The following is a 27,767-nucleotide window of genomic DNA, read 5'->3' on the forward strand; positions in this document are numbered from 1 at the left end:
TTTTTATGAATAATTCATATAAAATGACACATGTAAATAAAAGGATTTTTTTTAATGTCCCGTAGGTTAATTTGTAATACATCCTCTTTTTATATATAATTAAGAAATAGTATCCTTATAGTTAATGTTTTTGTTGTTGCTTTTTTTGCTTTTTTTCTTTTGTTTTTGGATACGTATAATTTTACTTACTTATTTTAATTTTTTTAATACTGTTTTATAATAACATTTTTTTAAATAATTTATTAATAAGTCATTTACTTAATCTGTTCCAAAAAAGGAAAAAAAAAAGAAAAAGCAAAAATGGAAACCTGACACAGTTTTGGAACTGCACTTACACTGCAATTTGAGCACCTGTTAATAAAAAATAAATTCCTGCAAAAAAAAAAAAAGAACAACAGTTTTTGTAGTTCCCATCATGATGTCAGTCTCTGGTTTTCTGTCTGCAGTTGGAGGCGTCAACCCGTCTTTTGGAGACGTCCAACTGTCAGGAGGCTAGCGGGCAGGGAGTCCAGAGCTCAGACGCTGCAGAGAGGTGAGTGACCAGCAGAGGACGCCACCTGTCTGTTAAAATCAGCATTAGTGTTTGTTTCTGTGGGAGATATTGATGGTCATGATCATCATTTACTCACACACACACACACACACACACACACATACACACACACAACAATGTCCGGATTTTGTCTCACAGACGTTTTAATTAAGCACACAGTAAATGTAATAAAAGTCAATATTTGTTTAATAAGAGAGATTTTACAGAAGAGGCTGCAAGTTAATGTCAGGAAAACATCCCTAATATGTTGCTCATTATCACACTTTCTCTCTCTTTATGTATATTTTTTAACTTATTCTCTTTGGCGTGCAAATGTTTTACTTTGAGAGCCGCTGTGTCGCAACATGTCGGTGTTTTTTAACTTCGTCTGACACAACAGCCGAGTAATTAAAGGCTTCTTTAGCGTTTTCAGAGGTGATTTACCTTGAATCTTTTCATCCTGTTTGTTCAAAGAGCTCTCTCGTTCAGTAAATGCACCTTTTATGTCACGGCAGCAGCTTTCTTTTTTTCTCCTGTAACATCATGTAAAGTGTTTCAGGGTTAAATGATTGTTTTTATGAGGTGAAATTTGTTCTTAAAGCATTTTGGTTCAGCTTTGTCCTCATGCGTCGGATCTGATAAAAAGTGAAAGAGCGTTTATCTCACTGGTGAATTTGAGTTTTTCACATAAAGACTCAGTTTTATTTATAATATGTGGTGTTCATATATTGTTTATTAGAGGGGCTGAAATGATGCTTGTTGACCTCAGAAAGCATCAGCACAGAGTTAAACACAGGAAACGACAGGTCAGGTGGAGCTGTTGCTCACCTGGTGGAGTGTGTGCCTCTTTAACTAGCTCTAACTTTGCATACTGCTGCCAATCTTTAAGATGCTGTAATTTTCTTGATTTTATTTTAAATAGTCTATTTTTCTGCTTATTTTGTTAATAATGTCAGTGGGTTATATTTTATTTATTTAATTTGCCATTTTATGTCATGCATTCTGTGCACTGAATTTCTGTCCTTATTTTATCTTACTTTTACCAGTATTATCAAGTGGATTTTATCCATTTTAATATGCTTTCTGTTCTGTGCAGGTTTTATAATGTCTTTTATGTCTTTTTGATATGGAGCACTTGGTGCATTTAATTTCTTTCTTGTGAAGCTCATCGGGCTGCATTTCTTCTTTGAAAGGTGCTATACAAAAATAAGTTTATTATTATTTTTTATTATTATTTATATTTATATCTGTCAGGCTCTGGATTGACCTGTTCCTTGTTCTTACGGGTCACCTGGAGGACCTCGTGTGTGTCCCCAAACATCACGCTGATACCAGAGTTTATCTTTTAACAACTCTAGTCAGAAATACATCAATAAAAACTTGTAGAGAGAGACCAAAAAAACAAAAAAACACCCAGCTGATGGTTGGCTGGCTGCGTGTAGAGAGTCAGAGCAGCTGGTTACTGCGGCGACGACCGTCTGCTCTGCTGATGATGTTTCAGCGACGGAGCCGCAGAGTCACAGAGCTGTCAGACTGCAGCAGACGCTGAGTAATGGAGGAGTGTGTGGAGATACAGCAGGGTGTGTGTGCGTGTGTGTTGATAGGGGATTAGTTGAATCTGTGTGAGTGTGTGTGCGTGTGTGTGTGTGTGAGTGTGTGTGTGTGAACACAGAACGATTGGGGAATACTGGTGTTATATTCTGTGTGTCTTTGTCTGTGTGCATGAGGAAATTTTTATTTTATTATTTGGGTGTTTGTTTGTTTAGGATATGTATGTTAGTATAAATCACCAACATATGAACACATTATTCAGATTTTGGGGCTTATTACTGTAGCCTTAACTTAGTAATAAATAAATTAATAAAATAAAATAAAATGAAATAATTTTTATATATATAATATATAATAAAAATTAATTAAAAAATAATTAAAAAATTATTTATATATATGTATATATAAGCTGGACACCACATATAAATGAGGGTTTGGAAACCCTGCATAGATAATTTAAACAAACATTTTTATTTGCGAGCTTTGGAGGTGTCTGTATTTGTTTTTGTCACCTTCTGGAACCACGCTAGCAGTTTCCCCCCGTTTCCAGTGTTTATGCTAAGCTAAGCTAACTGTCTGCTGGCTGAGGCTTCATATTTTACTCTCCAGACGTGAGAGTGGTATCGATTGTCTCAAATATTCCCCCAAGATTTTCCTTTCAAGAGTCTGTGTTGGTAAAAGTTGTTATACTGTGTGTGTGTGTGTGTGTGTGCGCGCGCGCTTGCCGGCGTGGCGGTGGGAATAGCCTTTGTGTGTGGGGAGATTTATGGCCGTCTGTGAGTCTGCAGGCGTCTCATGGAAAGCTCCTCTTCTTCTTTCTTTCTGTCCTCCACAAACTTTCCCCAGTGGCCGTCTGCACCTCCGCCTCCTCCATCTCCTCCTCCGTCTCCTCCTCCTCCATCTCCCCGCCGACTGATTCATATCTGGGGGGCACAAACCCCACCTCTTCCTGTATTTGTGTAGGACAATAATGTATCACCGGTCCCTCATGTACCGGTGCTCAGTGCGCTGCAGTGTGTAGGCACGATGGCTGGAATTTAAATGCAGCTTTAAAGGCTGAAAAGATTTATGTGCGAAAAACACACTTTGTCTGAAGAGTCTGAGTCACAAAGCTGCTCTTAAACCTGAGTGTCTGATTCCCATAAATCTAGATGTTTAGCTGGAAGGTTTGTGAATATATTGACGCCACAGAATGAGGCAACACTTTGTGATTCTAGTTTTTTTTCATTGATTTTACAATGAATCAGACGACTGTTATGTGAGAGTTGCTCTGGTAAGGCTGAAACTACCGCCCAGGCACTTTTTTAAAGGAGTAGTCAAACATTTTGGGACAAATGCGTTCTTGCAGAGAGTTGGAAGAAAACATCGATACAAATCTCATGTCTGTTGGTTCGATATATCCGACTGTGGCCCGTTAGCTTCGTTTAGAGTCAAAAAAAGAGGAAAAAGTTGGTGTTTTTAGTGTTAAAAGGTGACAAAATTCACCTGCAAGTATCTCAAACTCACACCAAAATCCAATCAAACTGCAGAATTAGGCAATGCTGATCAAATATAAATCCAAATTATGCTATAAACCAAGATGCTGTTACTGGGTCGCCTGTTTCTCCCCTCAGAAGTTTTCAGAAACATGTTTTAGCTGACCATTTAAGATATTCAGCCGGCTGCCATTGTTTAAAAAGCACCTTTCCACATTATGTCTGGTGCAGTGCATTGTGGTAGTTGTAGGTCATGTAGCATCGATTTCAAAGACATTTGTGTCTGTCTGCTGCACAGACAGACCAGTTTTGTGAGTCGTCTTTTTAACAGTGAAATGCTTATTTAAGTTATCACCTGGGCTTTTAACAACCTGTGACTAACTTTACATGCACAAAATATTCACCTTTATTCTGAAAAAAGACAATATTCCTTCTAATCTGTTCAGTCCAGCTGTTGTGTTTTGGCCTCTGGAGGAACTGCAGTTTTTGACGTTTTCGTGTTGGCTTTATTTTTCAGCCTCGGAGGTGAAGGCTTGTCAATGACTCTGACTGTGTCCCAGTTGATGCTGTTACTGGTTTTATTCTGGTGTTCACAGACAGATGATGTTTCCTGTCGTCTCTGATTCTTATTATGTTTCTGCAGCTGATTTCGCCCAGTTATTTATCACAATGTGCAGTTATCGATGTGCAAATGGCATCAATAGTATTTTAACGGTTGAGTTTTGCATCTTTTTTCTGTTTATATTGTCATTTTTGCTTTATTTGTCTTGCACATATCATGCTGTCATATTCCTTTGCTAATGTAATAATGCAGATTTCCCCAGTGTCGTGTCGTGTCGTGTCGTGTCGTGTCACCTCTTGGCTTGTCTTGTTGCTGCTTGTCGTGGCGTGGCGTGTTATAGCGTAGTGTGGCGTGGCGCCTCTTGTCTTGTTGTGTTGCCGTTTGTCGAGGCGTGGCGCACCACGCCATTATATTTCTTTGCTGCTGTAATAATGCAAATTTCCCTGTTAAGGGACCGATAAAGGATTATCGTCTCCTGTTTTGTCGCGTCTTTCCTTGTCTTCTCTTGTCGTTTCATGTCGCGTCAGGCCGTGCTGTGTTAAAACAACTTTTACCCTAAAACAAAAATTGAATGCCACGTTCCCTGTGGAGATGCTGTGGGTTGAATTGGACTGTGTATGTGTGTGTCGACCGTACAGTTTTATCATCCAGGTGTTTGTAGGTGTTGGTATAAAAAGCTCCCCAGACAGTTAAATCAGATCCTCTGTGGATGTATAAATGCCACTCTGCTTCAGGGTGTCCCAGTTTCCGTTCATGTAAATGTTAGGAGGTGTTTTTTATTTATTTAGAGGCTCCTATTAAGGAAATCAGTCGCTGTTTTGAGGTTTGAGCTGAAGAGTCACGTAAAGGGCATGAAACTAAGTTTGTATTTTTTTGATAATTGCAGCTGCAGTGCTGAGTCTCTGCCCTACTTTTCATCTCAGACACAAACTTTGTAGAAATTAGGGAGCAGTTAACTTTTTTATCTTCACAGTAGCTGGTTCAAACCAAAGCAACACATACAAAAATTATATTTGGTACCCCGTGTTATTAAGTTACATTTACAAAGCTGAGGTGAATTTTCAGGGGCTTTCTTTTTGTCTCTTGTCTGTCTGTCCCATGGCGTCTGGCTGATGGGTTGTGGTTGTCAAAATATGATATATTTATATCTATAATGCATGTCTTATTGTTGAGTCTTAGTGCATCATTTGTAAGTTTTTTATCTTGTGAGAGTGTGTGGGATTTAGGGGAATTTGGTGAAATCTATCAGTGAATTCCAGATTGCAATCAGTTAAAACTTCTTCCAATTTCTCTTCCTCTCCAAAACAAACAGACCAGCTGATTAAAACCAGTAAAAAACTGAATAGAGCAGTTTTATGTTACAAGTCAGTGTTTCCAAGACACTGTTTGGCATGTCAAAGACACTAGTCTAGCACCTGCTTATGTGCGCTCACCTTTTTTCCTCTAATAACTTAAAATCCAGATGTTCAGGAGGTTTTTTCCAGGAGCTGAATTATCTGCAGTGGTCTCATCTTTTCCAAAACACAGACCAGGTGATTTAAAGCGGTAAAAACCTGGAATAGAGCAGTTTCAGTTTGAAGAAATCAGTGTTTTTCTGATGCAAAAACATGAATGACCCTATCACGAGTCCGTGTTTGGTTTGTCCATTCAGGGCTACTGTAGGATTTTAGGTTATGTCTCAGACTTTAGGACGTTTCTAGAATTTTAAGGCATTTTGAGGATTTAAGGGAATTTCTCAGCTTTCAGGACATTTTTGTGGCGATTTTAGGGAGTTTCTAGGATTTGGGGACATTTGTAGGATTTTAGGACGATTATGACATTTTGAGGACATTCCTGGGATTTTAGGACATTTGTAGGATTTTAGGATGTATGTAGGATTTTAGACATATCTCGGCTTTTAGGACTTATCTTGGATTTTAGGACTTGGATTTGGGTATGTTTTGTAGGATTTTGAGATGTTTCTAGGATTTTAGGACGTACATTAGAAGCTTACCTCGGACCTCTGTCTTTGTACATCAGGACCTGCTCGCTATGCAACTATAAACAGCTCATTTTAAGGTAATGAATACAAAATGATTATTTTCAGGTGACTATACACCAAAGAAAACATACGTGTTTTAATATTTTTCCATTTATGTTAAGATACCCTCTAAATCCTACACACTGGACCTTAAAAAGCAAAGAAAATATCAGAATTATGAAGCAGACCAAAGATGAATGACATATATATATTCAGAGTTAAGAATGAAAGATGTTTTGACAAAATGATTTTAAGTCCGTGTCTGCTGACAGCGTGAATGGACTTAGCTGAGTTTGTTCTCATGTCAACATGTAACGTAAGTACAGAACTTCATCTGCACGTTTGATATAATGTGATACGAAGACTGTGCTCAAATTTTATGAGGGCCTGATGACAGCAGGCCAAAATTTCTGACGGGTCAGAAATTCATCCAAAGGTCGGACAGCTGTTCCAGAGCAGTCAATCGAGCCATAATTGGTCGTCTCTCCATTGCGTGAAGTCCAACTATAAAATGATTTGTATGGTTCAAAAATTGGGTCAGAAACGGGCTCAAAGAGAAGTGTGGAGAAAAGGTAAAAAGGTCACGCCTGCACACAAACTCCAAGTTTATTCAAGACAATGTTTTGATCCTGCTTGCATCTTCGTCAGGTCAAAATTTCTGACCGTTTTGATTTTGACCTTGAACATGTACATTTGCAAAACAACTGGGCAGTTTTTATTTGCTCAAGCAGATCCAGGTGAAATAATCAAAATCTGTAGAACCGCTACTAAATAGACCTCGTGGTGAGATTGTTTTTTAAAATGCTGTTTTATCGTCTCAGCTTGAATGATGAGAGACAGATTCAGAGCAGAAAACTGAGATCCAGACGTGGTTTGGATGATTCTGTGTGCGCGTGTGTGTGTGTGTGTGTGTGTCATGCTGATGTTGAAATCAGCTCCTTTCAGATCTGTTAGTGTGTTGAACTGAAGCAGCATGACGAGACGTGATGAGCTCAGAGCCTCCACATTCCCAGACACACTCACACTTCTGTGTACGAGGAGATCCAACATGTTGAGCTCATCTGCGGTCATGAACTTTACACTACATACAAACACACACATAAACACACACACACATACACACACACACACACACACACACTACAGCTGCAGCTCCATGCTGTAATTACAAACCGGTTTGTGCATTGTTTCGGTGTGTGTGTCTAAAGATGGCTAACACGTGCTTTCATGTGTTGCGTGTTATGGCATCGTTGTGCCGGCTTGTCCACGCATATGTACGTTTGCACGCGTGTGTGTAATGGAACCCTCGTGCTTGTCAGCAGGCGTGTTTGTCCCGACATGTTTGTGGACGGTAATGTTTATGTGCTTGCACAATTACATTTGTTTGTGCGCATTCTGGTCTCTGCCCTAAAAACAGGTTTATATTGGGATCACATACATCACATTTATGTCTTCAGTGGTCACGATATCAAATTGGGTGATCTGGACTTTTTAACGTCGTCTTCTGTGTGCAAGAAATGTAAAAGTTACTACTACTTACTTTGTTTCTCAGATTTTAGGACATTTCTAGGATAATGGGGCATTTATCAAATTTTAGCAAGTTTCTCAGATTTTACGGCATTTCTACGATTATTGGACATTTCTTGTATTTTAGGACGTCTATAGGATCTTAGGACATTTTTAGGATTTTAGTATATTTTGAGTATTTTAGCCCATTTCTAGGATTTTCTAAAATTTTCAGGTCATACGACATTCCTCGGATTTAAAGATGTGTCTAGGATTTTAGGACATTTCTAGGATTTTAGGAGGTGTTGAGGACTTGAGGACATTTCCAGGATTTTGGGACATTTATAGGATTTTAGGACATTAGGGGCTTACCTAGGACCTCTGTAGGGGTATGCAGGGGATCCTCCACTGGTAATTTTTTTTGGACAAAAAAGCTGTATTTTGATGCTGTTTTATACACCCTGGCACCTTATGTATACTAAATGTACAAAACAAATACCAATGTGAATCACTATATTTTTATTGTGAATTAGAAAATAATTGAGGGGGCCACCCAGCACTGTATCGGGGGCCAGATTTGGCCCACAGGCTGTAGGTTGATTATCCCTGACCTAGAGAATAAATCTCAAACCTTTAGGACACTCAGTGAGCTTAAATATACTGGCCTCTCTTCCTATTTTTCCTCTTTCCTACATTCATATTACAAACAGATGGGATGCTGAATATTTTTTCATGTTTAAATGAAAAATGGTCACCATATTTCTGTGATCTGACGTGCCTTTTGTTATTTGTTATTTCAGCGAGACAGAGCATCAACACTCTGGGTAACCAGCTGCAGATGAACAAGCACTGTGTGGACACGGCCTATAACTTCTACAAGATGGCGCTCACGAAACACCTGACCCGCGGCCGCAAGGCCTCCCACGTCATCGCCGCGTGTATCTACATGGTGTGTCGCACCGAGGGAACGCCACGTATCCTTAATGTTCATTTTCTTTGTTATGAGGTTTTTTTGCAGATGCATATCCCTGAATCTGCAGATGGTTTCAGTCCCGTTTAAACCTTTTGTTAAATGCATTCATGTTATAATCTGAGTGACTCAAAACATTCAGGCATCTTTTGAGAGACATCTTGCTTATTTATGATTTATCAGTTTAACTTCCTTTTATTTGTGGTCTTATTGCTTATGTTCTTGTTGTTTTTGGTCTAGTACTTTGCATTGTTTTATACTGACATTATGCGCCTTGCATCTTGCGTTATTTGTCCTCTGGTCAAAGTTTCTTCTCGCTCATGTGTAATTGGACTATTTGGCTTTCCATTGTTGTCTGTTTTCATTTTTCCGTCGCTCAGACCTACGTCACACGTTTGTTGCTCTGATTGGCTGTAGTTCCGTCAAGGTACGGCCAATGATAACACCGCTTGGAAATTTAAAATTAACTTGTCTGGCGATGAGAACAAAACGTGCAATAACAGCCGAGGACACTTGAGCACTCAAGTCTAATAAAAATGTTGTAACAAAGCGTAAAAATCACCTCTGAAAGGAAACCTGATCAAAGACTTCCACAAGTGACGAGAGCTGCGTTCCCCGCCTGCATCAGGAGACACTTTTCATCTGATCGCACGTCTAACCGCCGAGCAAAAGTTTGGCGTCAGCTGAGACAAAGTTGCACGTTAAATTTGCCAGCCGTCTTAAACTGATGGAGGGCGGCACATCAAAGTCTGCAGGTTACTTTTGATGTGAGCCAGCGGAGGCCGGGCAGCCCGTCACTGCCTTTCTTAATGTTTCATAATCTGCTAACGGCAGCTTATTGAAGTGGAGAGCGATGTGTCATCGGCGGGATAATGGGACTTTTAGGTTCATGCTTTTTTCATCAGCAGGGCGGCTCTTTGGTTTTTGTGCCGCTGTCGGTTTTCTCCTGACTCACTTTGCCTCCGAGGATGATCGTGTTATGTAACGACGGCGCAGGACAGCAGGGATAGGTTTACCTAATGAAAGCAGGGCGAAGAGGGTGTAATGCCTTCCTGCTGCATTGTTTACGGGCTTTTGTCAGTGTGTGTGTGCGTGTGTGTGTCAGTGCAGGCCTGTCTGTTTGTGCATGTTTGGAGGAGTGAGGCTGGGGTAAAAATAGCTCCGCTCACTTCCTTCTCCACAGCTGGGTGAGTCTGTAATGTGGTCGCAGGGGAGAATCAGGACAAAGACGAAGGCAGGAGAACAGAGTGTAAAAGGAAACAGCCGTCGAAATCTGGAGTTTAATTTAACGAGGACCAACCGCATGAAAAACCGGACGGTTGGGATTTCTCAAGACTGCATCTGAACTTCTTTATTGCCATACGCCTTTTTTGTCTTTCCGACCTTCCTTTCTCCTTAATCGCACTTCCCTTTCCTCCTTCCCTTCCTGTCTTTTGCCTTCAATTGCCCCCTTCGTCTTTTCTTTCTGAAGAGAGGAATTATCCCAAAAACTGGCACAAAAGTTTATGTATCCATAAAAACAGTCAAAACAAAACTGTGACGTCATTACGTCATCAATCAGTCATGTCAAGCTGTGACGAGTCACCAAGCAGAGACTAGACAAGTGACAGTAAATCATTCATACTTAATATGTTGGTTTGTTTTTAGTTTATTTTTTAACCGACATCAGTCCTAATCATAAATATCAAATATTTACTAATTTTCTGAATTTTAACCCTTTAAATGCCAGAGCTTTAATGTGACAGCTCCTTCAGTTTAAACATCCATGTCTCTGGATATTTAAATAAGTGACTTATTGAGATTGTCCTTCCTGTCGCAGCAAACAAAGGTGTAAACATTTGTTGTCGCCTCAGTGGACCCAGATGTGTCGAGGGCCCTGCTGTTGTTTATTTCCCTGATTAAGGGAGTCTCCTGTAATCTCCAGACGGCGTGTGCTGGGATTATCTTTTCCATTTCATCTGCACTGCTGCTGCTAATTCCATTGTGAGGCCTTTTTTTTTTTTTCTTTTGTCAGAGGAGCCACCGCTAATCCACCCCGGCAGCTCTGCAGACAGGTGCACCCGTCGCCACGGAGACGTTGTCGCCACGGAGACCGATGTTGGTCGAGGGCGCGTGGGGGGGTCATTGTGAGGGTGGGATGTCCTGAGGCAGACGTGTGTGTGTGTGTGTGTGTGTGTGAGGTCACAGTGGGGGAGGCGACAGGTCGGTCAGTATATTTAGTCGTCTGGTCAGAGGTGACGATTCAGCGTCTCATTAGATTTACTGTCACAGCTGCCTCAGCTCAGCGTCTCTCACTGATTTTATTTTGTCATCAGCGGGACGCCGGTGTCCTCTGTGCAGGTGGAGAGGCATAAAACAAGGTTCCTGTGGATCCCTAAAAAGTCTTAAAATTCATGAAATGAATTCAATAATATAAAAAATAAGGCCTTAATTGGCATTAAAATATTTTAAATCAATCTTTCAGAACTCTTAAAAATTAATTAAAAATCTTTTAAAAAAAAAAGTAATAATAATATGCTGATTGCCTCTTGTGTTAACATTACCTAAAGAGTCATGTTTTATGTTACAATAAATTTTTGAAATATTTTTAAAAAATCCCTTTGACCTTCAGTAATTGATTTCAGTGCAGTTTTTATCATCAACTACTCATCTATCTCATCTACTCCTGTAAAACTGGTCTTAAATTAAAATACACTTTAATACACACAAATACACTTTAAAGATGTTTAAAGGTCCAGTGTGTGGATTTAGGGGATATGTTATCAGTAATATGATAATAATTTAAATAATTTAATATAATATAATGAGTATGTTGTCTTTAGCGTATAATCCCCTGAAAAATAAGAATTTTGATAAGAAATAGGAATATTGAAAATTGATAAGAAATAAGAAAATGTTTCTACAGTAGCCCAGAACAGACAAACTAAACACTGACTCTATATAGCTGCATTCATATTTTTGCATTGGCCACTTAAGTTAGCAGCCCGTCGGCTGAACATTGATTTTCTTTACCGTAAACTGCTTTATTCAGTGTTTAATCACCTGGTCTGCCTGTTTTGGAGAGGAAGAAACAATTCTGGATAATACAAAGCTGCAGGCTTACCAGTAAACTGTGATTTATACCAGGTTTGCACGGTAGTGTGCTTACATTGGAAAACATAATACTTTTATTTTATTTCAAGCTCCTTTTTGTTTGTCTGAGAAACAGAATCATGAATTTACTTTTTAAAAAATGTAGTTCTTTTGGTTTAGTCGCCTTAACCAGTTTCCTCTCAGACATGCTGCTGGACCTCAGCGATATCCTGCAGGTACGTTTTTATCTACTGTTATCTTCTTTATTGATTATTGTGCTGATGAGTTTCTTGGTCAATCAGTAAATAGTGAAGATATGTCAGTCACTATTTCCAGAGCCCAAAGGTGATGTCTTCAGACGTCTTGTTTTGTTCGTCCCAAATCCCTAAAATGTTGTGAAATTTGATTTAATTAACTTTGATTGAGCTGTTTGTGTAACTTCAAAACCTAAAATCACATATTTCATACAAAGGCTTTGGCTTACGCGTACAGTAAAACTTCTTACAAGTCGTATGTTTGTACAATACTGTGGTTGCATTGAAAAAGTAACAAAGTCATGGTAACAAAGAATACTACTAAATACAAAATATTCTTCATTTTTGCTTGAAAACTGACTTAAATCATGAATCTGTTTTCAAAATAGCAGCTGATCAATATGACTTTTAGATGAATCCACTTAAAGTGCAATTCTTAATTTAAAGTGCTGTTATTTATATGAATGATCATTTATATTTTGAAAACGCTGTATGACTTGATAAGGACATAATTACCTTTTACTGAGCCCTATTTCTAATGTCAAATCCTAAAATCAGTCACTTGATACAAAGCATTTAGCTCATGAGTGCAACACCAGCTCTAACCAGTTATGTGCAGCTCTGTGCTTGCATTGATAAAGTAACAGAGTTGGGACCAAGTTTTTGTTGTACAAGTCACAGGTAAGTCTCAAGTCTTTGCACTGAAATCCCGAGTCAAGTCTGATGAATCCCAAGACCTGAAATTTAGGTTTCATGTCCTAAACAGGTCAAAATGCACTATACACTATTTTTAAACTCGCAAATAAGTATTTATTTTTTAAAACAACATCATAAAAAGTAGTGCTGACATTGTGCTTTTATGGCATAGCTGGTTCCACAATAAGTTCCTGACTTTTTAAAACTATTTTTTAGATATTAGTCTAATAATGACGGACATTTCTGGCTAAGTTGCTCATTGCCTTTTTCACATTTTTGTGAGAGAAATAAAACCAGGGTTTCAGGGTTCAAATGGTAAAATACAGCTTGTAAAAGGGAACGCAGCACATGAAAACTGATGTGGATCCAGGTTTCAAAGGATTAATTGACTATTAGTTGCAGCTCTCATTAAAACACTGCTGTTTTTAATCGGCCTTTTATTTTCATTAATTCAAGAAATCTGTGAAATGAAGGTTATAAAATCTAAACTTAAAATAACTTTTCCAGACTTTGAAGTCTTCGCTTCTCTCTTTAATGTGTGCTGATGCTCGCCCCTTAAATGCACGCCCCTGCACCACTCACCACAAGTCCCAGAATGCATCTCTGCCTAACCACTTGCTCCTGCAGTCATCTTGCGTTCAGACTTTCACCCGTGTAATTAAAGCGGAGTCGTGTGTGATTAAATTTAGAAGGCCCTCCATGTGTCTGCATATTTAATGGCAGCCGATTCACGGTGAGTCAGGGGTGTGGTGGTGCTGGAGGAGGCGCTGGGACATTTCTCAGAGTCACAGCTGGTCAGGGGCTTTTATTTTTATGCACCCAGCTGTCCTGGAGGAGCCGGACGCCCCCTCCCCCCTCGTCCACACCCCGGCATGTGGAAGCTGGGAGTGGATTTGAAGTGGATTTTGGGTGGGTAGGCTTGTAGGGGGTTATTAATGTCCAGCGTTCAGGCTGCTGCTGTGGGGCGGCGATACCAATCACTTTTTAATGGATCCACAGCGAGGCCGCTTGGTCCGCTGTGCATTGTCTGCATGAATGAGGAGCTTTGTCAGTCTGAGCCGCAGAGTTAATCACATAGAATAAGCATATTGGTCAGGGGGCGAGATCAATACCGGCTGTAAATATCAGCTGTTTTCTGCTGCTAATGTGATGAGCGTCCCGGACTTTGTTCACTCCTGCACATGCTCTGAATGTTTTCCACGTCAGATGCATGTCTCTGCACACATGCAGAGTTTTTGAGCAACAGGTGTTTTGGAGACGATCCTGCTGACTCTGTATTCACAGGTTTCAGCAGATTTATGATGTTTTTTGTAAACAAAGTTTATTAAACTAAATCAGATTTGTCCTTGATCCTGCTATATCTTCGGCGTTGAGGGATGAGTTGATTAAAATTAGCAGCTACTGTGAAGATTTCATCCCGACACTGAGGGCTCAGACCATCAAGAAGCATTTTCTGTTAATAAAATATTTTATTTAAAGCTCTAGACAGTGCACAGAAGTCCTTATTCTGAATTTTTCATCTAAATTGAGTCCTATAGTCCTCCGATTGTCTCACAGTTTTGGATTTAGTTTCAAATATGTGAATTGGTCAGATTCTTTTTTATCACTTTTTAGACGGACATTTACCTGTAGAGACACATTTTTACCTTTTCAATTTATTTAACAGTGACCATGCTCATTGATTTTAACAAAAAATAAAATAAAGTTAAGAGGCCAAGTTAGCTAGAAAGCTAATTTTCATGTCTCTGACCAGATGTTAACATATTTTAAGGTGTCTTTTTTATCTTTCAGTGTGTAGTTTCTGCACAGTTGATCTTTGATTTGCAGTTTTTAAACTTTTTTATCTTTATTATTAAACATTTTTAAATTATTTGCGTCCTCTGCTTAAGCAGTGCAGCCGAAGACATGTTGACAGCAGCTGTTTGCTTCTGTAGTTTCTGTCTTCAGGAGAAAGTTGTTGATTTTCACTAATATAACCGGAGCCGCGCTCGGTCACACGAGTCCCGTCAGGAATCCTTTAATTGAAAGTTCTCCTCTTTCACTTGTTGCTTCTTGGCCGTGAAGTATCGAGTAACCACTCAGCGCTGCTTCGAGTTTTGACCCCTCGACCCGGAAAGTTTCACTTAGCGCTGCAGTGGAGAGGGGGATTATATTCTCCATTTCACCTACAAGCAGCTCCAACGCCGGCAAATCAAAGTGATGATAAAATTAAATTTAAAGACACTGAGTCTGATACCATGTTTACAGGTTCACAGACGGAGTCAAATTCAGCAATTTGTGAGATTAAAGGGATACTACATAAAACAGTGTAATAGTAATAGTAATAGTAATAGTAATAGTGTAATGTAATGTTTCTAAGATTTATCACATTTCTAGGATTCTAGGACGTTTCTCGGGTTTTAAGATGTTTCAAGGATTTTAGCACATTTTTAGGATGTTTCCAGAATTTAGGACATTATTACGAGTTTGGCATGTTTCAGGGATTTTTGGTCATCTCTCAGTTTTTAGGACGTTTTTAGGATTTTTGGACATTTTTCAGATTTTAGGACATTTCGAGGATTTAGGGATATTTGTTTAGGACCTTTAAAGGATTTTAGGACTTTACCATGATTTTAGGTTGTTTCTAGGATTTTTCACATCTCTATGATTTTAGGACTTAAGTAGGATTTTAGGATGTTTCGAGGATTTTAGAACATTTCTTGGATTTAGCAGATTTTAAGGATTTTAGGATTTTTTGAGGTTTTTGAGACATTAGGAGCTTAGCTAGGACCTCTGTTGGGGTATGTGGGGAATCCTTTTGGGCACTTTTTTGATAAACAAGCTCTATTTTGATGTTGTTTAATGGACTCTGGCACCTTATGTATACTTAAAGTACAAAAGCGATTCCCAGAGTGAATCTTCTTTTTTTTCGTGAATTAGAAAGTGGTTGGAGGGGCCACCCAGCAACCTATTAGGGGCCAGATTTGGCCAGCGGGCCTCAAGTTGTTAGAAATTTGTTACCTTATTCTTGTCTCAAATGTTTTCAGAAACATGTTTTAACTCACAGTTTAACTGTAAAATGAGATCGGTTGTTACCAGCCGGCTGCCATTATGTCCGACAGATGAGTTCGGATTACATTGATGCTCCAGCGGGAGTGTTTATTGGTCTGGTGTGGCACAGTGCATTCTGGTATTTGTAGTTTTTCCACCTCTCGATCAAAAGCAAATACCACAGTCGTTTTCTTCTGTTTTCTCTGGTCATGTATTTGCATCTTTCTGCTTCATGGTCAGCCGAGTTATTTTAAAAGACTATTTTGCCTGCGGTGAAATACTTCTTTAATATAAAACTATTGATTAGGGCAGCTTTATAAAGCAGAAAGGGTGTTTATTTTGCTCCAGAGACCAACAGTCGTGAGTAACAACCAACATCCTCGCTGTAGCTGTAATCACTTGTTCCACTTCCTCCACCACCGTTTCTGCCTTTGTGTATAAATTCCTCGCTGGAATCCACTTCCCAGAATAGCAGAGGAGCATCTGTGTCCCTGCCCGACTCCAGAGGGGGCTGAGAGCGAGAGTCCGTCTGTCTGCTCCCCCTCCCTCCCTCACCCCCAGAGCCCTGGAGGTCTGGAGAGTCGGTCTGAAGGAATGACAGAGATCTGACCCGAGTTCACGACCTGATCCTGCAGCTTTCACTGCCCTTCTGCTTCAGCTTTCAGCAGCAAAACGTAACTCTGGGCTGTAATGCTGATAATTTGAGAAAAACATGATAGATGTGCAGCCCCGTGGCTTTGTTATTCATCATCAGATCCTTTCAGATAGAGCGGGGGTCTGCCAGAATTTACTGCCGAGCCTTCTGGAGGTGTTGTGGGTTAAATACAATGAAACATCTGTGATGGGAGGTGCCAGCGTGATAACCCCGATGACACACTCTCCCTCATCCACCACCCACCCTCCACCCACATCCTGCAACAAACCAGGTCTCTGGTTTGTTGCTCAGCCTAGTTTTACTGCACAGGGGACTTCATCACATCCCGAAACAGGCGGTTAGAAATGTGATGTGTGTTTCAATGTTTCATACCCCAATTTATCAAGCTGCGGACTTTATATTGTTTAAAAATGTTCCAATTTATTTTGAGGAATATATTTTTCCCCTCAGCTAACCCTTTCAAACAGCAGCAGTAGTTAAAGGACTTAAGAGGGTATCTGCGTCTGATGATTTATACCCCTTTTCCACCAAAATTAGCCCAAGTACACAGGTTTATGAACACGAGTAAACCCACTAAACACAGACGGACTCCTTTCTCATTGCCAGTAGAGCGGAGCTGTGTAGACGGCTCTGCAGCAGATGAATGTGCCTTTTTGTGTGTGGGTTTTTGTTTTTTGGTCATGTCACAGCCAGGCTGGTAAACAGTATAAAGCAGCTTGGATGAAGGTTTGTGAAAGCTTTACAGTGGTTACTTCTCGTCTCTTTTTCGAAGTCGGTGCAGACTAATTTTGGTCGATGCTTGAGCTGCTTGGGCGGAGACTGACGGTGTTTTCTGTTGATGCATCATTGCATCACCTGTTGAAACATGAGCAAATTGGCTTGATTTTTATCAAAAACATGGGAAGAAGGCAATGACTAATGTAAAAAGAAATTAGCCAAAAATTGGTAAGACTTACATGAAAATTACCTGAAAATTTGTAAGATAAAAAAATAAATAAAAAGGAAATTAAAAAAACAAAACAAAACTTAAAAAATATGTAATTCTGATCACTATAATCATATTTCCAGCTCTAATGTTGACAAAATTAAATAAAAGCAGGTATGGAAACTGAAATTTTAAGTTCATGTTTGCTGCAAAAAGGTTAAACTTGTGATGCAAGCAGTCATTTAACCAGAAGTTCACTGGCTTAAATAACTTTTTTGTCATCTCAAAAGTCGTCAATATAATCGTTTGTCCCTTTCTAAAATCTAGTTTTTGTGCTGTTTTTTGGAGAAACAATTTTCAGTGCAGGTGTCTGTTAAAGGTCAACCTTTAGCTGATGAAAATAGCGGTGAGCTGATAAATCGATCAGTATGAAATGCAATCAGGTTACTTCAACATGACAAAGTATAAATCACCAAAAATAACTCTTAAATGAGTTAAAACGTCGTCTTTCTGTGATCCCGGCTGGGGAAAAGTAAGTGCAGAGAGTCAATACTGTCCGAACACCGTGGTGTATCCGTCAGATCTGTAATTTAAATTTAAGTAAATCGATCTGAAGGAGCAGATGCGGGCTGGGATAGCTCAGGGGGCGACTGAGTGGCAGATATTTTGATTGGAAATTAATAGACAATCTCTCCAACTCACAGCTCTGTTTGAGGGGGAAAAATCCCTCCAAAGGGCCCCGAGCTCGGTTTTTAATCACACATATTGCAGCGAAACGTTCTGCAGCCTTCAGGTCGATTATGTAACCAGAACACTTAACCTGCCGGTGACGCAACGGCTTTATTTCACATCCCGAACAGTCTGTTTTTTGTTCCTCTCAAACACACCAGCCACCATCAGTCATATCTTATGAGGTTTAATTTCAGACTGATGCTCGAGCTGTGACTCTTTAAGTGGAGTTAAATGATTCTAATGGCTCCTGGAGTCACATATGACATCCAGGATCACGAAAACACCCAAATCCAGTTAAAAAAAATAAGACTTGCTGATTTTAACAGACATCACATCACCACAGTTACCTCCAGTGACTGTGAAACAGTGAGATTTTAAAATCACTTCTTAAAAACATTTTTATAGACTTGCTTTGATGTGATGTCGTCTTTTTGTTTATTTTACCTTCTTAATTATGTTTTATGTATTTTACTTCCTTTAATATGTGGTTTTATTGCTTTTGTTGCTTCTGTTTTTGTTGTTTTTTGCCCCGTTTTTTTTTTTTTTTTAAACATTTTACATATTGCATCTTGGATTATTTGTCACAGTTCAATTGGACTGGCTTTTCTGCAGTTGTACCTCCATCCACGTATCCCATTTTTGCTTTGCTTTGTTTGTTAAAAAACTCTGTTTAAAGGTGCTATATAAATACAGTTATTATTATTTTAACATGCAGCACAAGGTGTATTTATCTTTGCTGTTAATCAGTTTTTATCTTAATCATCCGCAGGTGAACGTCTACATACTGGGAAGAACCTTCCTCGTTCTGGCCAGAGAGCTGTGCATCAACGCCCCGGCTATAGGTACACGCTTCACTTATCTTCACGTTATCCTGCTGGATTCAATGTGCAAGACTTTGAATCCAGTTATTGTTTTGGATATGGCTGCAACTACTGATTATTATCTTTTAGTGTATCAGTTATTTCACCAGTTATGGAGTAATTACTTTCAGTTTATGTATCACCAGAAAATAGTGAAAGAGAGTTCAAGGTGATGTTTCAGGGCTCAACATTCACAGCCCTTTTACACTGCCTGCTCGAGGCTGTTATACCGCCTCGCCGCTCTGTATGTAGAATGTGTGTAACGTTTTGACTGTGTGCGACCACAAAGGGAGATTTAAAAAGCAACTAGCAGCACTTAATGGTTAACTCAGAGAAGAGCAGCAGATGAAAATGTCCACAAATTGGGAAAATGATGTTCAGGATCTCCTTATCCTCTGAGCAGAGGACAGGATCAACGACCGTATAACGTGGGCAGTAAATGATTGTTTATTGCCATGCTGGGCCACTGTTGTTGTTCATAAATGCTTCCGATGTGCATGTTATGTCATACTAAAGGCAGACAATGTTGTGTTACACGTCACGCCTTTTACGCCTCTTTTGGATCCTTGATGCCAGCATGCTGTCTAAAATCACACACTGGAGTGACATGATGCTGCCCTTGTTTGGGTTTATGTAAAAATGCAAGGTAGTGTAAAAATGGGACTTTGTAGCAACTCTTTAGTGTAATTTCTGTGTAAAAGAGCAGAGGATTGCCTGGGGCAAGTGAAATACCAAAATAGCGTGGCAAGATATATTCTGCAAAGTAGATTTTGAAGAAAAAAATGCCAGGAAAACTTTCCTGAGAACCATATTTATAATTATCATAATTTTTTTTTTTTTATGTAATTATTTGAAATTTTAAGTAGTTTTTTTTAGGTCATTCTTATATTTAAAAAAATCCCTTTTTTGGGGGGAAGACAGGGTTTATTGGTATTTTTCAAGTAATTTTCTCTCACTTAATTTGCTAAGATTTTTTGCAGGTTTCTGGGTCATTTCTTCTTAAGTTGCTCATTGCCTTCTTCCCATGTTTTTGAAGAAATCAAACCAATTTGCTCAGGTTTCAAAGTGTTAAAAGAATCTGTTTTACCAGAGCTGACGATAAGAAGCTAGTGAATGAGCTACCTCTGAGAGTTAAAGGTGTAGTACAGAATGAACCTTTAGTGTTTGTAGTTATTTGATAATTACTAATAAATATAAACCATTTGTGTCGGGGCGAGTAAAAGTTTACTCTTAGTAAGTAGATTTCTGACCAGCTTTGCTGACTGGGCAATTAATTAAAACAGCGACGTTGACCCCTGCATCTTTAAAGTCCCCATGAGATGAAAACACATTTTCTCCAGTTTTAGTCCCTGTATTATGATTATTTCTTTTATCTGCCAAATATGTCAAAAAATCCATATCTGAGTTTTTTTTTTTACATCAAAATACCTGTCTTATCTCCTTATGTAACATGTTTAAATGTTTACTGACTCAGATGTTTACAAAAGTCACTTTTAGCTGCCCAATCACATGTGAAGGATTTGATTTAGAGCCTTCATGTAACTGTGCATTAATTAAATATTCCGTTTCACAGCGAAATACGTCACAATAAAGAAGCTCTAATTCAACTAGGACTTTAAATGTCCAAATCCCCAAAAGCGTTGAATCTATAATTACATAACTCTTTAAAAAGCTGTGAAATTTCACATTTACGAAGCTGGGACCAGAGAACGTTTGGCATATTTGCTTGATGAATGACTTAAAAGTACTCTAGAGACTTAATATTGAACTTCCATAATGTTTGAGGAACTTGAAAGAGTCGTAGAGATGAAAAGAAGCTGTCTGAATCGTGTCCAAGTCTTCCTGCTGCTGCAGATTTACACAGATGCTCCTCCAAAAATATACAAAATATACTGTGCCTAATATTATAGGAACCCGTAAAGCAGGTTTTACTCTCTGCAAGCAGAGCTACACCTGCTGTCAAACCCATTTAACCCTTTGCAACCTGAGCGTATTGCCTTGATTTCTCACAAAAACATGAGTAACTTAACAGGAAATAACTGCAAAATGAGCAAGAAATGGGTAAAAATCTACAAGAAAACTATCTGAGATTAGCATAAATGAAAAGTAAAAGAAAAAAACAGCAAATGGCCTAAAAAAAGTGATAAAATAAAATAAAAAACAGGAAATGGGCCCCAAATTATAAAGAAATTAGGAAAAAACCTACAAGAAAAGAATCTGAAATTAGCACAAAAAAGAAAAGTAAAAAGAACAAAAACAGGAAATTACCTGAAAAAAGTAATATATAATTAAAATTAATACATTTTTGCTGTATCCAAATGTTAAATATATAATTATAATAATTAGAATTATAGTTTTCTTTATGTTCAGCTTGTTAATTGATCATTTTCAAAATACTTTGAAAACAATAATTTTCAGGTAATTTTCTAATTTCATGCCAAGTTGCTGATTGATTTTTCCCCTCATGTTTTTTAAATAAAATCAATCAAATTTTCAAATTTTAAAGATTTAAATGCTTGTGAAAGGCATTTGAATGCAGCATGTCGATCCAGGTTTCAAAGGGTTAAGTTACTTCAGGTAAGAGCGTCCTGGATTTTGACTGAGCCCTCTGACTTTCCACCAAGATTTTTTGGGGGCCCTCTGGCTCCTTGGCCTCTGTGCTGCACTAGATGCAGTTTATGTAATCCATCCAGAGCTGCAAGAACCCGGTGTTCCCAAAATACTAACGTGTAGTTCCCACTGCAGTAACCAGGGGGCGCTGCAGTCCCTAAAATCCCCTCTCCCTCTCCCACAATAACATGACATCTGCAGCTTCAATCACATTACAGCCTTTATGTTTTATCATCAGGTGTATAAGCATTCTTGTACAGAACACATCTGGTCATCTTTAACAGCATCAAGCTGTTAACAGTTAAACTGTATTTTACAAAAGACACAACGTTTCCGAGGCCGTCCTCTGAAGTGCAAAACAACTCTCAAGATTTCTACTTTTTTTTTGTTGTTTTTTTTTGCATTTAGAATCATAACACTACATAAAGTTTGCTCCTGGTGTAATATTGCTGCTCAGACTATAGCAACAACATTGTATATACGCAGAGTTGCAATTACACAATGTGAAGCAGTCCCTACTAGTTTCAGTTGTGGAGCTCAGCTTGATTACATAACCACAAATCACTGTATTAATGTTGTTTCTACAGCAGCCGCAGCCCTTAAACACAGGCGTCAGAGCAAATAACGTTAACCCAGTATTTAAATTAAAAAAATAACATTAAATTAAATAAGATAAAACGACAGCTCCTTGGCTTTTAAAATAGTCTCTCAAAGAACTAACCAGCCATTTAGTGTGACATTACTCAAGTTCTTTAATGCTACATTACTTTGAAGGCTGGGAGGCGAGGATAATTTCCCATCAGCAGTCCAACGCAGCTTACGCATAGAACACAAGCTCGGGGATCTGTCCTCCCTGTACTCCGGTCCCGTTGGTGCTGTCGGAGGAGCACTGGAATTGAAATGTCACCTTCCCGCACTGCACCTCCGTCATGCCCTCCTGGCCAAAATAGCTCAGTTCGTTCCCGTCCAGCACGGCGCTCACCGTGTAGAAGGCGTCCTGCTCCACTTGAACAGGATGCTCGAACCACACCGGAAACGTACTGCTCGACCCGTCCGACACAAACTTTGTGAGATTCTGCGCCAGCGTCACCCCTTGTCTCTTCAGTTCGATTTTGACGCTGTATTCAGCTTTGCCGCCGCTCGACCCGTACAGCCCAAGACCAGCGATAAAGATCCTCTTGTCCACCGCGAACTGAATGCTGTCGCACCGGCCGCGGTAGCGCCACTGATTGCTCCGGTAGCCGAGGACTGGAAGCGGTGGCACCTCTGAGGCGCCAAACCCTTCCTCGCCGTCAGAGGGAAGTCCAGATTGGGTTTTTTAGCCGCGGTGTACCACAGGAACACATTGTGCGTCTCCTCCAGTGTCAGGATGTCACATTGCGCCGCCCCGTTAGCAAACTCCTCCAGGCTCATGGAGGGGGATACGCACCAAGAACAGCGCCTTGCCGAGGACTTCTCTCTTGTTGCGGGTCGTGGGCCCTAAACCTTGTCTCTTGCACTCCGCCGAGGCCCAGTTCATAACCGCCTCAAACACCACCACCTCCTTTGTGTTGAGCGTCTCCCTGCGCAAAATTATCTCCAGCGTCTGCAGGTCGATCTCGCAGAAGCCCTCGGAGCACAGCGCGAGCTCGGCCTGAGCGTCGATCACCTCCCAGCAGCGCTGCGTCAGCTCGGGCTCCTCGAACAGGCGGCTCTGGGAGAGCAGCACGCAGGCGTTCTTGGCCTCCAGGCTCGTTTCCAGGAAGGTGACGCAGGCTTTGGCCAGTGCAGGAACGATGTACTTCTTGGCAGCATACAAGGTGGCCAGCACCGTGTCTGCCTCCAGGTCGATCTCATCGCTGTACATGTACCTGGGAGAGAGAAAATAACGCTTTTAGTCACTGTGCAGAAATGTTGCGATTTAATATAATACCTCACAAAAGACGGGTTTCCATTAACGCTCAAATTGTGCAACTGAAATTGCAAATATAAAATACTCTGCTAACTTGCTAATGTTTCGAACGGCACAGAAATATCGTAACGTTACAACATTCAACACGAATATAAAGTTATTTGTAGTCGCACCCCTGATTGAATTCGCCACACTATGTTAGCTACAGTCGCCTAAATTTACTCATCAAGGCTCATTTTATTGTCATTTTGTACATGTTGACTCGGGTCCAGCAACGTACGATAAAGTGACAGTGTTACTAAATAGCTCATTAAATAAATAAAAAAAATAGCTTAATACCTGATATCTAATGCCAACGGCCAGTTAGCAAGTTATCGCGACTAACCGGTTATTTCATATAATGATATGATTTATCGTAACTTTAATACATTAACACGAGATTTCTGTCTCGATCACATCGTCGCTATCTCATGATGTCATCAAAGTCCGTCCTTTGTTATTTTGTTTAAGAAACGGTAGAAATTACAAACTGTGATACCCTCAAAACTTAAAAGAAATAACGATTTGATTTTTCTCGTAGATAATTATTGATATCGACCATCATGAAAAATTTCTGGTGATAACATCTTTAACCGTATCGCCCAGCTCCTGCTTAACACAAAACGCCTAACATGCAACAGTCCGGTGCTGGCTTAGCCAAAGCTACTGAATGAGCAACAAAGGAGAGATATTTATAACCACCCGTCTGCATATACTCCCCTCAAAGAAAATCGTCAGGCGGTGGATGAGGGAAAAGGGGGAAAAAATGTTTCTCGTTGGACAAAGAGCACTGAGAAAACCAGCAATTACAGAGCACGGTGCTGCTGCTGCCCCTGCTCTCAGGCGCTCCCAGCATTTTGGCATTCGCCTCTGCTTAGCTTTGGATGAGTAATAATATGCTTTGAAGTGACACTGACTGCGCTTGTCATCTCTCCTTCTGGTTGGCTGTGTGAGGGATGGTGAGTGGCTTACTTCAGCAGAATTAGAAAAGCAGCAGGTTCCACATCTGGGATATGGATCTCAGACTCCTCCTCCGCCAGATCGCCGTAAAACATGGCACAGAAGACCGAGCTTCCCACGGCCAGCACATACTGGGAGGGAGGGAGGGAGGAGCAGACAGATGCGTCAGATGCGACCAAAATCATTCCCAAGTTCAGTAAAGAAGCAGCTCGTTTTTCAGTAGCACTGCTGCAGAGACACTTTTAACAGTTAATGAAACAAAACAAAAAGAAATCACTGAATCCAGATCTGACTTTAAAGGTTTATATTTTCTCATAAAATTGGTTTTTTCCCCCAACATCCAAAATCTTTTTACCTTGTGTGCTGGAACCTTCTGCGCTCCCCCCAAGGGGCCGACAATGAAGTGGACATCAGCCATCAGCTCATTGTTAAACATCAAGGCATTCCTAAAAGCAGAGCAGGTTTCACGAATAAGCCTCAATCAAGTATTGTATAACATCAAGTCCTCCCACACTCCTTTTGCCTAGAGACACTGGTTATTTTCGTAGGTTTGGGGAGGATATGGCAACAGAAGTAAGGCTGCAACTAATTAATAATGTCAGTATCAGTTAATCTGAGTTATTGTGACATTTTCAGATGTTTTGTTTACTTAAATCAACAGTACAAAAGATACAGTTTGCCATCATTAGATAATCAGAGAACATGCAAAGCAACAGAAGTAGAGCTACAACTAATGATAACTGTCATTGTCAGTTAATCTGAGTTATTGTGACATTTTTAGATGTTTTGTTTACTTAAATCAACAGTGCAAATCCAAAAGATACTCTTTACTATCAAAAGGAAAATTTTCAAAAAGGAGATTTTTTGCTTAAAAACTTCCTTAAATTAGTAATTAATCATCCTACTTGTGTGCATATTAATCAGCTTATTGTTGCAGGTCTGCACAGGAGGAAATGCGGCCTTAAAAATTCAATTTTGGATGTTTATTATCCCCAAGGGGCAGTTTGTTGTGCACTAAAGGTTACTATACATGCATAAATGAATAGAAAAAATGCAATATATACTTTGAGTTATTTGTAATGCAAAATGGTATTTTCATATCATCAATGTGACTGTCAGTAGTATATTTTGGAGGAGAGTTAGTTAAAAAATAAACAAAACTGAAAAAAGACAATAAAAATAAAAAAGTAAAAACATTTTTTTTTTTAAAAAAAAAACTGTAAACAAAAGGGGTAATGTAACTGCAGCAGGAATAGTTTTAAAATAAAACTCCATTACGCAGTGGTTAAACTATTGCACTTTTACCTTTGTTTTATTCATTATGTTATTACAGTCGCATTACCACGGTGGCCTGTCGTTACTTGGTAATGATCTGAATGTGGTCACTTCTCTCCTGACACATCCCTGCAGGGACTTTTGGGTATTTTGCGCACACATTTAAGAGATTTAGTGCAGTTTTGCAGCAGATAGAGATGCATAATGTTTTACCTCTCTCTCAGCGTGGGGTGGCTGCACTGCCAGCTCGGCGGGTCTACGTTGTTGTTGTTGATGTTTTGCTGGGTGGTCGGGGTGGTCGCGGCGCTGCTGCTGGCCTGGCTCACCTGCACCTCCTTGGTCTTCTCGGTGTCCGCCACCGTGGTGCCGTTGGACAGGTTGGTGTTGTTGGTGTTGGCGGCGGGGTACAACTCCGCAGCCATCTTCTCCTTCTTCTGCTGCTGCTGCTGCTGCTGCTTCTTGCTCGTCAGGGACAGAGTCAGGATCTCATAACATACCGGCAGCTTGCCCGGGAGCTTACCGACCTTCTTGGACTTCTTCAGTGTTTCTGGAAGTAGGAGCAGATAAGTCAAACACCTCATGATCCGGCCATGATGGAGCAACCTGCAGTCTGCCGTTGGCATCGGCACAAGCGACGGGTCTTCTTCGCGTTAGTATCCGGTGTTTGAACCACTTAATGACCGAGCCGTGTGTGTGTTTTCTCGGCGTAGAATTGAACGTTTTCTGGGTGAGATTTGGTTCTTTTTTTTCACGGCGCCGCTTTAAAACGGCATCGACAGCGAAGTTTACACATCTAAATATCCGTCCAGGCCCCGGTGGAGTCCCGTTTCCTCCTCCGCGTCCAACTTCGCACTTTTGCTCCGTTTCCTGGCGGTCACCTCATCCTCTCTTGGACGGAGAAAACGGCCACGAAGCGTCGCTTGTTTTCCCTTTTCAGCGTAATCCGGACAGTCGCAGCAAGTCCTTCCTATTTTCTCCTCCACCCCGCCTCTGCGTTAATCCGCTCCGGTGTTTGTCCCTCTTCCTCCGTAACGACTGTCCACCGACACGAAGCCAGCTGCGATCCTCGCCGCTGACGTTACTCCTCAGAGGTAAATAGTCATTTGTCGGGAGTTTTTAAGGTCTGCTCCATTTTTCTGCTCTTTTTTTTTTTTTTTTAGTCGTGATCTCCTCGGACGCCCAGGGCTCGCCGAGGGCCAATCAGAATCACGCACGGCGGTGACGTCAGAAGGGCCGGAGCACCTCCCCCGGCAGCTCCGCAGAGTGCGTCACCGGGCCAAACCGCTCCGCCTCCGTCCCGCTGATTAGACCCGGTGGAAAGATAAAAATAAAATTAAAAAAGAAGGTCGGTTAAATATGACCTCCCAGCGCTGTGCAGAGATGTTGAGAAATGATACAGAAATGTTTTAAAAAAAAAGAAAAACAGTGGTGGAAGAAGCACTCGGATATTTACTTCAAGTTAAAGTATAAAAAAATTTAGAACGAGATTTTATTATCACGCAGGTTTTCAGTTACAAGGACTTTTGTTTGTGGTGCAACATACAACAAGTCAAAGTACTGCAACATTTAAGAACATAAATAAAGGCTAGATGAAAAAAAACTACAAACAAACAAACATACCAAAAAACAAGAACCGTAAACACGAAGTACACACACACACACACACACACACACACACACACAGATAGATAGATAGATAGATAGATAGGTGTGTGTGTGTGTGTGTGTGTGTGTATATGTATACAAGTGTTTATGTAGGTATATATATACTATATTTATATGTATGTAGGCCTATATGTGTGTGTGTGTATATAACTAATATATATGTATAAATATATACACACACATATGTACATACATATATACATATATGTATATAGTATATGTGTAAACATCGATACATGTTCATATATATTTGTGTTTATATATGTCTCTGTGTATACACACACACACAGATATGGGGTGTGCGCGCCGACCGCCAGCTATGTATGTAAGTAAATAAAAAGAAAAGAAAAAGCTCGCTGCTGTAGTTATTATAATAGTGATGATAATAGTAAATAAATAAATAAATAAAAAGAAAGAAAGAAAGCTTGCTGCTGTAGTTATAATACTTATAATAATGGTGATAATAATAATAAAAAGAAGGAAAGCT

General features: G+C 40.0%; 1 protein-coding gene and 1 pseudogene across 1 annotated transcript in view; one reads left to right on the forward strand and one right to left on the reverse strand.

Annotated features, from left to right (window-relative positions):
* Window positions 1-27,767, forward strand: part of LOC121953442 (transcription factor IIIB 90 kDa subunit-like) — a 125,441-nt gene that overhangs the window by 4,359 nt on the left and 93,315 nt on the right. The window contains 5 exon segments of the mRNA XM_042500550.1: window positions 447-490; window positions 493-532; window positions 8,447-8,620; window positions 11,893-11,924; window positions 18,750-18,822. Of these exon segments, the coding sequence (XP_042356484.1) occupies window positions 447-490; window positions 493-532; window positions 8,447-8,620; window positions 11,893-11,924; window positions 18,750-18,822 (363 nt within the window).
* On the reverse strand, window positions 22,206-26,749 carry LOC121953441 (annotated as a pseudogene).

Source organism: Plectropomus leopardus, chromosome 14 (assembly GCF_008729295.1).
Source record: "Plectropomus leopardus isolate mb chromosome 14, YSFRI_Pleo_2.0, whole genome shotgun sequence".
Lineage (NCBI taxonomy): Eukaryota > Metazoa > Chordata > Actinopteri > Perciformes > Serranidae > Plectropomus > Plectropomus leopardus.